This window comes from Marmota marmota, unplaced genomic scaffold (genome assembly GCF_001458135.2).
Source record: "Marmota marmota marmota unplaced genomic scaffold, marMar, whole genome shotgun sequence".
Taxonomy (NCBI): domain Eukaryota; kingdom Metazoa; phylum Chordata; class Mammalia; order Rodentia; family Sciuridae; genus Marmota; species Marmota marmota.
Genome location: NW_025999872.1, coordinates 155,856 through 168,140, shown reverse-complemented (window position 1 = coordinate 168,140; position 12,285 = coordinate 155,856). Strand labels below are relative to the sequence as shown.

The 12,285-nt window shown below is 45.2% G+C and overlaps 1 protein-coding gene across 4 annotated transcripts in view; it reads right to left on the bottom strand.

Annotated features, from left to right (window-relative positions):
• Positions 1 to 3,051: 3,051 nt before the first annotated feature.
• Ikzf3 (IKAROS family zinc finger 3) overlaps positions 3,052 to 12,285 on the bottom strand; it is a 90,871-nt gene continuing 81,637 nt past the window's right edge. For all 4 annotated transcript variants that reach the window (XM_015506628.2, XM_048785122.1, XM_048785134.1 and 1 more), the window contains one exon: positions 3,052 to 9,410. In XM_015506628.2, coding sequence (XP_015362114.1) covers positions 8,707 to 9,410 — 704 coding nt within the window. In that variant the 3' untranslated portion in view covers positions 3,052 to 8,706. The remainder of the gene's footprint in view (positions 9,411 to 12,285) is intronic.

The window sequence follows — 12,285 nt, the reverse complement described above, 5'->3', positions numbered from 1 at the left end:
CGCCTTCCTCGGTTTTCCACGCCCCTGGGTTCCGCCGCGCTGTCCCCCCCCCCCCAGCTGCCGCTCCTCCCTCGCAGCCGCCGCCCCCGCCGGGGCTGCAGACCCCCGGAGAGGCCCTGAGCAGCGTGGGCGTCAGCAGGAGCGAGCTGTGAAGCCGCAGGCCGGGGGTTAGGCTGCGGGCTGCTGAGACGCCCGAGCTGTTTCTCAGAAGTGCAGCTGCCCCGCCCCTCACACCCCCTCTGCTCCCACCTCGCGTCGCACCCCTTCCCCTCTTCGCCCCGCTGTGCTTTCCTCTCCCAGACCCCCAACCCGGGAATCTGCGTCTGGTCCACGGGGAATCAAAAGAATCCTGGAAAGGGTGCTGGACTCTGCAGAGCTTCCTACAATTCCACAGGTGAGGGGACAGGAGCCTGATACCTCTCTGTCCCCCACCCCTAGGCCAGGATTGAAATTTCATAGTACAGTTGAGAAAGTGACCTCTTCAGAAAATCACAGGCCGCCACCACCAGCAACATCGTGGCACCGGTTTCCCAGGTTCTGAGGCTGGTGGGCAGAGAAGGGAGAGGGAACAAATCCTCAGGCGCTTTGGTCTGATTTCTGGAGTTTGCAGGAAGTTCTGGAGCCAGGGAGAGCAATGAGGTTGAGGCTGAGTTTAGAGTCCCACCTGAAAGGTCTTTAAAAGACCTGTGACTACCAGGATGCCCAAAGAGGAAAAGCAAAGTGTTCTGGGCAATCAGAGAGCAGCAAGGCTGAGATTGGAACCCAGAAGCTCAGGTACTCACAGGAGCCTGCAACAGGCTATCTTGCTGGGGACTTCAGAGTGTTGGTGGATTCACTCTGTATTTACCCCTCCCCAGGAGTCTGTGTGGGGAGGCTGAGAATGTAATTCCAGTGGGGGTGGGATTGGAATTGTGCTAGTGGCAGGACAAGCCTGGGGGAGGAGGTGGCACCTACCCCCCTGGTTCCCATCCACCAGCCACCCCAGGGCTGTGGTTTATTTGACTAGGCAGCTCTTCTGGCCCCAGGGGCTGGGGGGCTGAGAAGGGAGGTGAGGTGATGGGAAAGGGCTGTTCTGGGGCTTCCTGCCCCCTCACTCCCAGAGCAGGGGGGCAGGTTACATCACCCACAGGCCCTCTAACCTCCATTCTTTCCACTGCAGTGCTCTCTCCTTGGGTATGTGCATGTTATTCTGGGGGAAGGTCTGTTATTTTGGGGGCAGGGAGACAGCTGCCTACTTCACAGGTCAAGATAGAGTTAAAAACAAAACCACAGCAAACTCAACACCCCATGTCCTTCAGGGACTTTCCATGACACCTTCCTTCCCCTCTGCCCCAAGTCAGGGAGTACCTCCCCAGAGGGCCTCCCCACCCCAGGTGCAGTGGCTTTTGGCTTTTATGCAAACAACTGTCTGACCTGGGAATGCTCCACAGCTACAACTTCTGGCCTGGGCCATCCACAAACTCCAGAAAGTTCCAAGCTCTGGTCTTTCCAGAGCTCTGGCCTCCACTCTTCCTCAGACCTTGGATTCTAAGAAATAGGGAAAAGGGTAGGGAGCTTGGTCCTTTCCCCTGCCTGTCTTTGGGTGGCAGTTGCCTGCAGGTGGAGGTTTGGCCCTGGCAGCATGAGTGACCTGGGGTGTTGAGGGATGGGGGTGGAGGAGAAGGAGGCTGCAGGTGTGGGGTGGCTTCCCCTGCCAGGCGGCTCACCACCTCCTAAAGCAACAAACTGGTTCCCAAGAATTAGGAAAGAAAACTCTCCTCAGGCTGGAAGGAAGCAGGGTCTCTCCCCTGTTCCTTGGCAAAAGGGATCAAGGCCTCCCTGTCTTCCTTTTCTCCCTGAGCCGCTTTTGCCTGGGGAAGGGAGTGGGGCTGGGGAAGTCCACTTACCATTCTCTCTGAGGCTGACAATCAGCAAGGGAGAGGCTGATTTGAATTATTTAATGTTAAAATACAAAGGCAGGCTGCTCTGCCATTCCCCTCTCCCTGTCCTTGGTGTGGAGTGGGGAGGGAAAACCTGCTGGAGTTCCTCAAAGCAGAAGGGAGGGAGATGGTACTGCACGCAGAGCCAGGGCATGCTGCCACCAACCTGGCTTACTGATCCCAAACTCCAGAAGGTCCCAAGCTCCAAAAGGTCATTCTTCTGCCTCTTCTACAGATGAGGGCAAGCGGGGTGGGGATAGTTTAGATGAGGCTGGGCAGAAGGCGGGATCATCTCTCAAACCCTTCTTAAATATTGTCTAAGAGAACAAGACAGGAAGAGAGCCTGATCTTATGCCACTCTCCCAGGAATTTTCTCTCAACACCTTAGGTTTGGTCCTCCAAGTACCTATAGACTTATCATTTTTTGAGACAGGTTCTTCTCACATGTTGCCCAGGCTGATCTGAACTCCTGGGCTCAAGCAATCCTCCTGCTTCAGCCTCCCAGGGAGCTGGGACTTCAGGCATGCACACCATCCCTGGCTTATAGACTGTATTTAATGTGGCTGAGTTTAATGACTGCAAATTGAATTTCCCAATGTGGAAATGTTATGAGATCTAACAGATGAAAAGGCCAGGACTTGGCTAGTGTTAGGAAGACGCTCTGTTGAGGGAGAACAGGAGGGGCATCAAGTAGCACAGAAAGACACTGTGCTTTCAGTGCATTGATCCTGCCAAGTTCAGGGCCCCCAGCCTCCTTGAGTTCCCTTCCCCAGCTAAGGACCAGTAGAACCAGAACTCTACCATGGGGTCTTGTGCCAGAGCAGGACACCAAGTGCAGTTTTAGCAAGTCCTCAGGGGAGATGGTTTATTTCCGTGATAATCCCATTCACCTTATACCTGGACTTTAAGAAATAGCCAGAGGAGGGCTCATGGTATAACTCAGTAGTTAGAGCTTTTGCCTAGCATGTGTGAGACCCTGTGTTTGATCCCCATTAGGGCCAAAAAAAAAAAAAAAAAAAAGGGAAGAGAGAAATAGCCAGAGGGGCTAAATTAAAAAAATATTCCTTGGGGCAGAATGAAACCCTTCCATTTTCTGACAGCAGCACCCACAAATGACAGGCATGCACCAGGATTAATTTTAAACACACCAGAATTTTTTTTTATTTTTTCAGTGTAAAAATTGAACACGGTAAAGAAACATTGACAGCACAGCAGGGCTGTTTCATACGCGATGTTGCACTCATGTTCTGCTGAGATCAGCATGGCTAGCTCAAAGCAGGCTTTGGACAGTCCTTTTTTTAATATTTACTTTTTTAGTTTTAGGTGGAAACAATATCTTTATTTTTCATTTTTATGTGGTGCTGAGGATCAAACCCAGTGCCTCATGCATGCTAGGCAAGCACTCTACCACTGAGCCACGACCCCAGCCCCTGTGGACAGTCTTTACAGAGGAGGGGGCACTTTACAGTGCTCCAAATGGTTGAATTCTGGGAAAAACTCCAGAGGAAGGGAAAAAAGCTTCTACTGGGTAGGGGGCATTTCTGAGAAATAAAGATGGGAGGGAGAGGCTGTGAGCACAAGCCAAGTGGAAACTGCTATGCAAGGGCTCCCGGCCGTGCTCCTGGCGGTAAGGCCACTCTGAGCCCCAAACCTCCTGTGTTCCTTCCTCGTCATTCTGCAGACCAGGGTCATGCACAGACCACACGTGTGGTGGCTTTGGCAACCAGACATTTAAAATAAGGTACGGTTTTTCCAGTAGCCAAAATGATCCTTCCCCAAAGCTCATAGACTGAGAACCTGAGCATGCAAAACCACAGTCTGGGTGAAGACATGTCTACTTTTTAAATGACCTGCTAATTCTTTGCAACCCACAGTACTTTGGTTTCTGTGAACCCACAGAAGCTGGCCCACCACGTAGGGCCTTGTCTGCTAACCTGGAAAAGTCCTTTTAAAAATGAGTCATTAGCAATGGGATCAGTCATTTTTAAGGCTGCCCCATTTTCCTAGCATGTTAAAATGTGTGTTCTCAGTCTCTTCAGAAGGGAAAGCAGCAAAACCACACTTAATTCAGAATATGAAACAGGCCCTGTGGATGTATTGCAAGGGCTCGGAAAGAGGCGGCTGGCACTGTGGGGCCACTCTCCAGGCTTCCTGGAGTGGGGTCAATGGAGTTGAAGCTCAAAGACAGTGAGGGAGCAAAGCTATTCTAGTTTCCTGGGTGCATCACCATGAAGCATCCATAGCATGTGGTTAACTGACACTGGTTCCAAGGTTCAGCATAGTCTCTACTCTGATGCACTAGAACAATGTGAAGGAAACTGTTACACATCAGTTACCTTCATTTGCAATGAGATTACTATTATGGCTCTAGTAGGGTCTTGGGATATTTTTCATGTCTTTAAATCCAGACTTAGTACATATAGCAGAAAATTTACAATCATCCAACATAACCCATCCCCACCCCTCTGTCCCAAACAAAATAAAACAAAACAAACAAGTAGAACTAACCCATAGACAAAATTACATCAACCTCACAACACTTCTGAAAGGTAGATATTGTGGTGTCCTTACATTTTTAATTAAAACATTAATTTCCAATTTCAAATAACAACATAATCAATGTCAATGTATAAGATAGTCCATTATTATAATATTCAGAGGGAACTTGCATCAAATTTCTTCAAAGTGCAAAAACCTGTTATTGATAGCACGGCTGGGTACAGACTATCTACAGCTTTTGTTACTTTTTGAGCTCACACAAGTTCTGGAAATAAAACTTCTAGACTCAGAATTCTAAGTCCACAGTCCTTAGAGCCAGGAGTACTCAACCCCCGGTTCATTGTTCCTACTCGGGACCATTCCATCCTGTGACCTTACAAAACAGTCCATTTCCTAGAGTGGTCTAGCCTTTAGTTTCAGGTCTAGACTTTGTCCTCATTTTAGGCACTTAAATCCCAAGTCATTCTGCTCATCCTACTTATGTCTATAGAGATTTCCAGAACTATACTTTCTGTATGAACATAAGAATAGTTTTCAGTTCTTTGAGGGATAAGAGATATCACTCATAGTGCTTATCTTTTTCTGCTATTGATGCTATTTTTTTAGGAGAGAATTTTCACCACTCCCCTTTCTTTTCTTGAGCTCACAAGTCCTCATTCTGAGTCTTTGAGTCCTCAAAGATGTCCAAGCTCTTTCACAAATCTTAAGTGTCCCTGAATTTCCAAAGCTCTACTAGAGATCCATATGCCTTCTCTCAGTAGAGTGCAGCTTAAAGTTAGGCCTTCAGAGAAACATTGTCATGATGGTCTTACTGCCTGCTCTGAGATATGTCTCAGAAATATGCTTGCTTTGTCTATTTTTGTGCTGGGGATGGAACCCAGCACCTTGCTAGGCAAGTGGTCTACCACTGTGCTATATCCCAGGCCAAAAGAACTGCTTTTCCCCTAAAACCTTTAAATCTCATCTTCAACAGAGGGGACAAAGAAGCAGAGGAGGGAAGAGAATAGCCATACAGATGCTACTTGGGAAACAGTTAATAATACGGTGTTTCAATTAGTTAAGATTTTTGTGTTTTCAAACATTTTCCTTTGCAAAAGAAATTTGAGGTCATTTTCTTTCTGGGACCCTGTGAATATAGGCCTAGAAAAATGGTAAGTGCTCCATTTATAAGGTAAGAAATTTTGTCATTGGTAAAGTCAGAAGCTGAGTCAGGAACAGCTCAGAATGGATAGCAAAGCTAAGATTAGCTGGCTTATCAGTGCCACTCAATGACTTCTTGGAAGAGTGACTTAAGGTATCTACAGACGGGTGGATTTATCGGTACTTTTCTCTCCTCTGGTGGTGGTGGCGAAGGGTGATGGGAGAGACACTTCTGTTTAGTTCTCTGCCAGGAGGAAGGGCCTGTGCAACACTTCAAATTGTGTTAGCATTTGGAGATCCGGTTCTGTTCTTTCGATCCTCACCTCAACTCTGCACCTTGGCTGCAAAGGGAGCTTTTTGTTGGTGTGGTTGGTCCCCAGATTGTGGCCTCCTTAATATGGGGTGGGAGCCTACCTACAGGAGACTAGTAGGAAAGGAAGGACAGAGACTAAGCTCATGCTCAGGGCCTCTACTTAAGAAACCCGATGTGCTTCCTGAAACTGCCTCCAGGACTTCACTGCCCAACAGCGGTGGAAGCAATCCTGACCCTTCTCTCCAGGCGTCTCCCCTCAGCCTCACCCCAGTGAGGGTGGTGTTAGTAAAAGGAGTGCTTGTGAAGAAGGAAGTGTTTCCGTGGGTGGTGGTAACCACTGCATACCACTGGTTTCACCTTCAAGACTTAAGAACATGCAGCTCCACATACACATTTTCTCTGGAGTCAATGGGAACCCACTGAGGCTCAGGATGCTACCTTGGAGGTACAGGCTTTGTGTCACCCCACTCAGAAGAATACAAGTCATTCAGTGAGTCCATTAGTCATAGGACAAAGGAGGGTCAGACCTGTAGAGACCCCAGGCTGGTAGAATGGGCCTTAGTTTACCATCTTGAGATGCAAAAGTTGGTCTCTTCAGCAGGACTGAACAGTCATTTGGTGGGAATACTTTCCTTCCTCAGCTTTCTTTCCTACTAGTCCCTGCTTCCCAATTCTCTTCTCTTGTCCCCCAAAGAGTCAACAGGATGTGTGATATTTCAAGCATATAATAAGCAGCTCCTCTTTCACAATGGGTGTATGTGATCTGGCAGAGCTTGGAGCCGAGTGTTGCAGAAATACAGTAATGTACTGAAGACTACACACCAAAATACACCTAGCCCTTTAGCAGAAAGCTCAAACGTATTGGGAATGTTGCCATGGAATTTCATAACCACCCCTTTTTTCCCCCTGAGACAGACGCCATGCTACAAAGAAGGATAAGCCATTTGTGCAGTCTGAGGTGGAATATTTTAATTACTGGCAGCACATAAATGAGTTGAGTTAGAGCCGAATGCATAAGCCCTTTAGAAATTAAAACGCTAATCTACCAGGAATTCGGAATTCTTGGCTCTGGTAGAAATGTTCATAAAGCTGGCTCTTAATTTGTAAATAGGCTCCATGAAGTTGTCCCTGGAAGCAGAATTTATTTTCCCTAACACAAGTTCTTAAAAAAGAAAAAGAAAAAAAAAAAAGAAAGAAAGAAAGGCTTTGGCAAGAAGCTGCAGGTGCCAATTTGTGTATACACTTTGGGCAAGATCAAAATACTCTCCTGTTTTTTGTTTCTCCTCACCATTTCTTCACATTCACAACTGGGGTGGTTTAAGGAAAAAGTTAATGCACTAACATTTTCATACCCAAGAAATCTGAAACACATTTTCATATACAGACTTTTCTACTTAATACCCATATATTAAGAAGTTTAAAGAATAATTTGTGATTACTGCATAATAATGTATAAATTAAGCTGGAAGGGACCATTGAGAAGATCTAAATCCAACTTATTTTATGGTTGAAAAAACTTTGTTTTAAGAGTTAAATGATTTGTTCAAAGTTACAAACTAATTAGTGGCAAATACAGGGTTTAGTAAACAGGTTTGGTGACCCCTGGTCCACTGCTGGTATTACAAATTATCATAGCACTTCTCTTCGATAGCTGGATGACCAGTAATCACAACAAAGATGACTGATAAATCTGGAGAAGCTATATTAGACTTTCAGGGATTTTCATGGAATACCAGCAGCTCCATTTAAAATGGGGGAAAAGAGAGTCTACACCTGCCTGATCAAGGAGAAACTGTCAGTAGAGGTGCCCCGGCTCACCCCATCTCCAAGTTCAGCTCTGAACTAAATAACCAACATGGCGTCCATCACTGACTCCCCTCCTGAGGGGAGGAGGAGGCCAAGCCTTATGTTTTGGATCCTTGTTTTTGTGGTGTGTGGAAAAAAAAATCATTTTCAAGTTTGCTTTGGGTCTGTCCTCTAATGCTCCATGAAGGGAAATGAACTTTTAGGTAGCTGCTGGGTTCTTTTCCCTGTTGGTGCGCTAAACCATTTCACTTCAGACCCTGCTGCACCAATCTTGATCAATGGAAATGGATGCCATCATCCTCAGTGGACAACTTTCTGGAGTTTAAATGATGTTTATATTTAAAACCATCAGTTCTTTTGGTACAGAATTTCTCCAGTAGACAACTGGATTAGCCTAAAGTGGCTCAGCTTTTCACTGGTGACGAGAGGAGAAAGGGAAGAAGCAAAAGTGTCAACAAATGACCATTTGCTTATGTGATAGGAGATGTGTCTGATGCTCTGAGATCAGGGCCTTTAGTTACTGGTAACAGTTCTTTTCCTTACTCTTGGACTATAACTTGAGATGGGGAGATTATATCCTAACCCTTCAGTCTTGTGTTAAGAGCAGAAGGGCAAGGCCAGCTGGTCAGTTCTTCCTCTTCATGGCAAAGGATTAAAAGGCTTTTCAATATATGACTGATATATCTCAGAAAGAATCTATTGCAGCACAATTGAGGGACTGTTCTGACTGGCAACAGACTTCAACGGATGGCCTGTTCTATTGCTGCAAAATATGATGACAAAATACTTCTTTGGCTTTTAAATTCCTTAAAATTCAACTGATGGTAAAACAAAGGTTTCACAAAAGTAAAAAGAAGATTTGCAGACACTGTCTGAATGAAAACAGGGTTTCTCTGACTATCCATGTGAAACATGACCGTACTAAAAATGGTGTGGAAAGGAGTGTGGATCTGAGAGCAACCTGTTAGGGTAGGGTTATCAGTTTTTAAAAATGAGATTGAATCCTTAGTGCAATCTCTGTACTGATGTTCATTTCAACATGGCTCTGTGTTCTCCTCTCGCTATATGAGACGAGAACTCGTATCGATCATGGCTTCGATATCCACACATGTTACACTCAAAAGGGTCACGGAAGCCATGGCAACCCATGTGAATGGTGAACATCACATAATCCAGGAAGAGGACGCGGCAATGGTCACACCGAAACACATCCATCACCTCCCCTTCTTTGTTGATCACTTTGATGGAGTCTCTTGGGCAGATGGGAGGGGGCTTGAGGAGTTCATAAGAGCGGGGGACCTCCTTCAGCAGTGGCATCCCACTGCGGGCCCGGGGAAGGACCATGTGATTTTGTTGATAGATGTGATTCTGGCGTTCTTCGTGGTTGCTGTCAGTGTCCGTAGAGTCATGGCCACTATTGTTGGGGGAGAGGCCTCTTTCAGAAGGCAGATTCTTCTCTGGCAGGTGGATGTTCTTCTTTTCCAACTCTTGGGGGGCACCATTTGGCATCTCAGCCCGGGTGAGGGCTATGGGGTACATGCTGCTGATAACTGGAACCATCTCAGAGGTGGGGGCAGGTGGTGTCTGGACTAAGGGGCGCAGGGCTTCAGCCCCAAGATAGCTGATAGCATTGTTGATGGCTTGATCCATCATCCGGGTCTGTATCATCTCATTCTCCTTCTCATACATGTAGCTGGAATTATAATTGACATCAAAACAGTGGCGCTTCTCACCTGGAACAAAGGAAAGGAGGCTTACAAAGGGCATGTAGCCAAGGCAGACAGGGATGACATTATTTTCCAGAGTCCTCAAAAAACGAGAAAAGGTATGTTCAAGAACACCCAGCCCTGGTGGCTTGTTTCCACAGAGAGTGGAAGTCTCAAGGGATGCTGTTTTCCAGTTACACATTTGGACAGTCAAAATAAACTCAGCGAGCAAAGGGAGGAGGCAGAGATGTCACCAGGCAGAGGCTGCATCCTGAGGAATGCCCACTGGAAAGAAAAGGAGGAAAAGAGGGTGAAGACACCATGACAGGCTTAGAGGGGCGAGAGTGACCATTGAGCAGGGGCTTGGCTGCTCAACTTCCATTGTGTGAAGTTGTAAGGTGCCCCCAACTCCCAGACTCTCATTTATCTTATTTTTCTGTTTGTAATGTTAGGGGATGCTCAGTGATCAGCTGCAGTAGCTTTAAAAATATCTACAGAGACAGAGAAAATAGCCCCCAAGACTCCAACTTCCTACTCCCTAATTCACCAGCCACCCACTGGACTCAGATTGAAGTAAAAGAGCTTCAGATGCAGGCAGTCCTACAAAAGCCTTCTTAAGGAGTGAACCACATCTTTCTCTCTTTACTAAAATGTGCTGTTCTTCTTTACTTGAAAGATGTATCCTAGATACACATGGGATCGTTAGGACCTATCTCACACTTAGCTGAAGACATTTATTTGTTGTGGTCACCCTCTCCCACTTCTAATCATGTCAAACTGCTGAGAAATTCTGAAAAATGGAGTGAGCTGCCCGCAGGGCATGTGGGTGTTGTGTGTTAGAAAACAGAGAGAGGCTCTCTGGTCACGGAGAAGGCAGGGACCGTGTGTGTAGCAGAGGAGGATGTGATGGTACAAGTGGCCTGGAGAGGAAAGAGAGAGCATGGAGGATGAGAGGGGGTGGGCTCAGGCCACTTGGCTGATGTTGGGTTCTAGAGAGATTTGCTGAGCCCTCTCCTTCTCTTCTGTACCATTTCTAGGCATGTTGATGTTCCAAAATTTGTCATTACACAGAAAAGGCTTAAGTAATGAAAGAAAGAAAGTAACACCAGAAGAAAACAAAAAGATCAGGAGAAACAGTTTCTTTTCTTGAGGCATTTCCAATGTAGTGGGAGAGAAATGAGACATGTATATATGAAATTGGAGACAAATTACAGGATAAAAAGTTGTGAAAGGGCTGCTTTGCTCTAGGAGACATTTGATTTTATTCTAAACGCCACAGTTAAGGCATTTAAGCACAGGAGTAACATGTCTTCTGTAACAAGGATTAAAGGCAACATACAGGTGAAGTCAAGACAGTAAGAATTTCCAAAGTACTTGGGGGAGGGAAAGCATTCTTGGAAAATCTGAATTTTGAGAAGGGTCTTGATGAACTGGTAGAATTTAGATTATCTGAGGGATAAGGGAGGACATACTAGTTGGGGGACAGCAGAAATGAAGGCAGGATGGTGGCACTGTTCAGGACACTCTGAGGGAAAAGTGAGAGAGTCTGGCTAAAGATATGGCAAGAAGTGCAAAATAAAGTATCTCTCAAACTGCACTTTCCCCTCACACACTGCACAGAGTAGCATGGACTGTTTGATTCCAACTCCATCAGTTATTATTTACATGATCTTGTGTGAAATGGACACAGTGATCATAACTACCTTGTTGGGATCACTGGAAAGTGCTGAGAACAGCAACTGGCACACAAAAGACACTTGGTAAATGCCAGGGTTTTAAATATTTTTTTCCTTTTCCTTAAGTTTGAAACAGTTTGTTTTTTCTTTCTTTTTTCTATTATAAAAAATGTAAAGGGCTGGGCACAGTGGCGCATGCCTGTAATCCCAGTGGCTTGGGAGGCTGAGGCAGGAGGATCGGACGGAGTTCAAAGCCAGCCTCAGCAAAGTCGAGGCATAAAGCAACTCAGTGAGACCCTATCTCTAAATTTAAAAATCCAAAATAGGGCTTGGGATGTGGCTCAGTGGTCAAGTGCCCCTGAGTTCAATCCCTAGTACCCACCCTGAGTAAATAAATAAATAAGTAAAATGTAAAAAAAAAAAAATTAAAGGGAACTTTATATTACTAACAAATGGAAAACTAGAATCTTTGCTGAAAATAGCAGGTGTAACTGTGAAAAACAAAGACAATGTAAGAGCAATTTATTAAATTTTGATTAGATACTATGAATACTTGGACACTAAGATCCTTTCTCTTGGTTAAAAACAGAGATTGGGTTGGGGTTGTGGCTCAGTGGTAGAGCGCTTGCCTTGCACGTGCGGGACCCTGAGTTCGATCCTCAGCATCACATATAAAAAAAAGTGAAATGGAGATATTGTGTTCAACTACAACAACAAAAAAAATAAATATTAAAAAAAAAAACAGAGATTACTGGCTCTGTGCATTGGTGCCTGCCTGTAATGCCAGCACCTTGGGAGGCTGAGGCACAAGGATCAAGAGTTCAAAGCCAGCCTCAGCAACTTAGCAAGGCCCTGTCTCTACATAAAAAATTAAAAAGGGCTGGGATGTGGCTCAGTGATAAAATACCCCTGGGTTCAATTCTTGGCTTTTTAAAAAAGCCGAAACAAAAAGCAAAAACCCAGAAAGTACCAAGTGAGAGATTAGTATTAAAGACAAATAGGATCTAATTAAATCTAAATATTCTCCTTGGTATAAACAATCTCCTTGGAGATTGAAAGAAATCTAAAAAGAGAATTATTTTCTCAATCAAGGTTTTAAAATGCCCTGTGAGCTTCTTGTCAGTTTACATTGTGTGTGTGTGTGTATATATATATATATATATATATATATATATATATTTTTTTTTTTTTTTTGAGAGAGAGAGAGATTTTTTAAATATTTATTT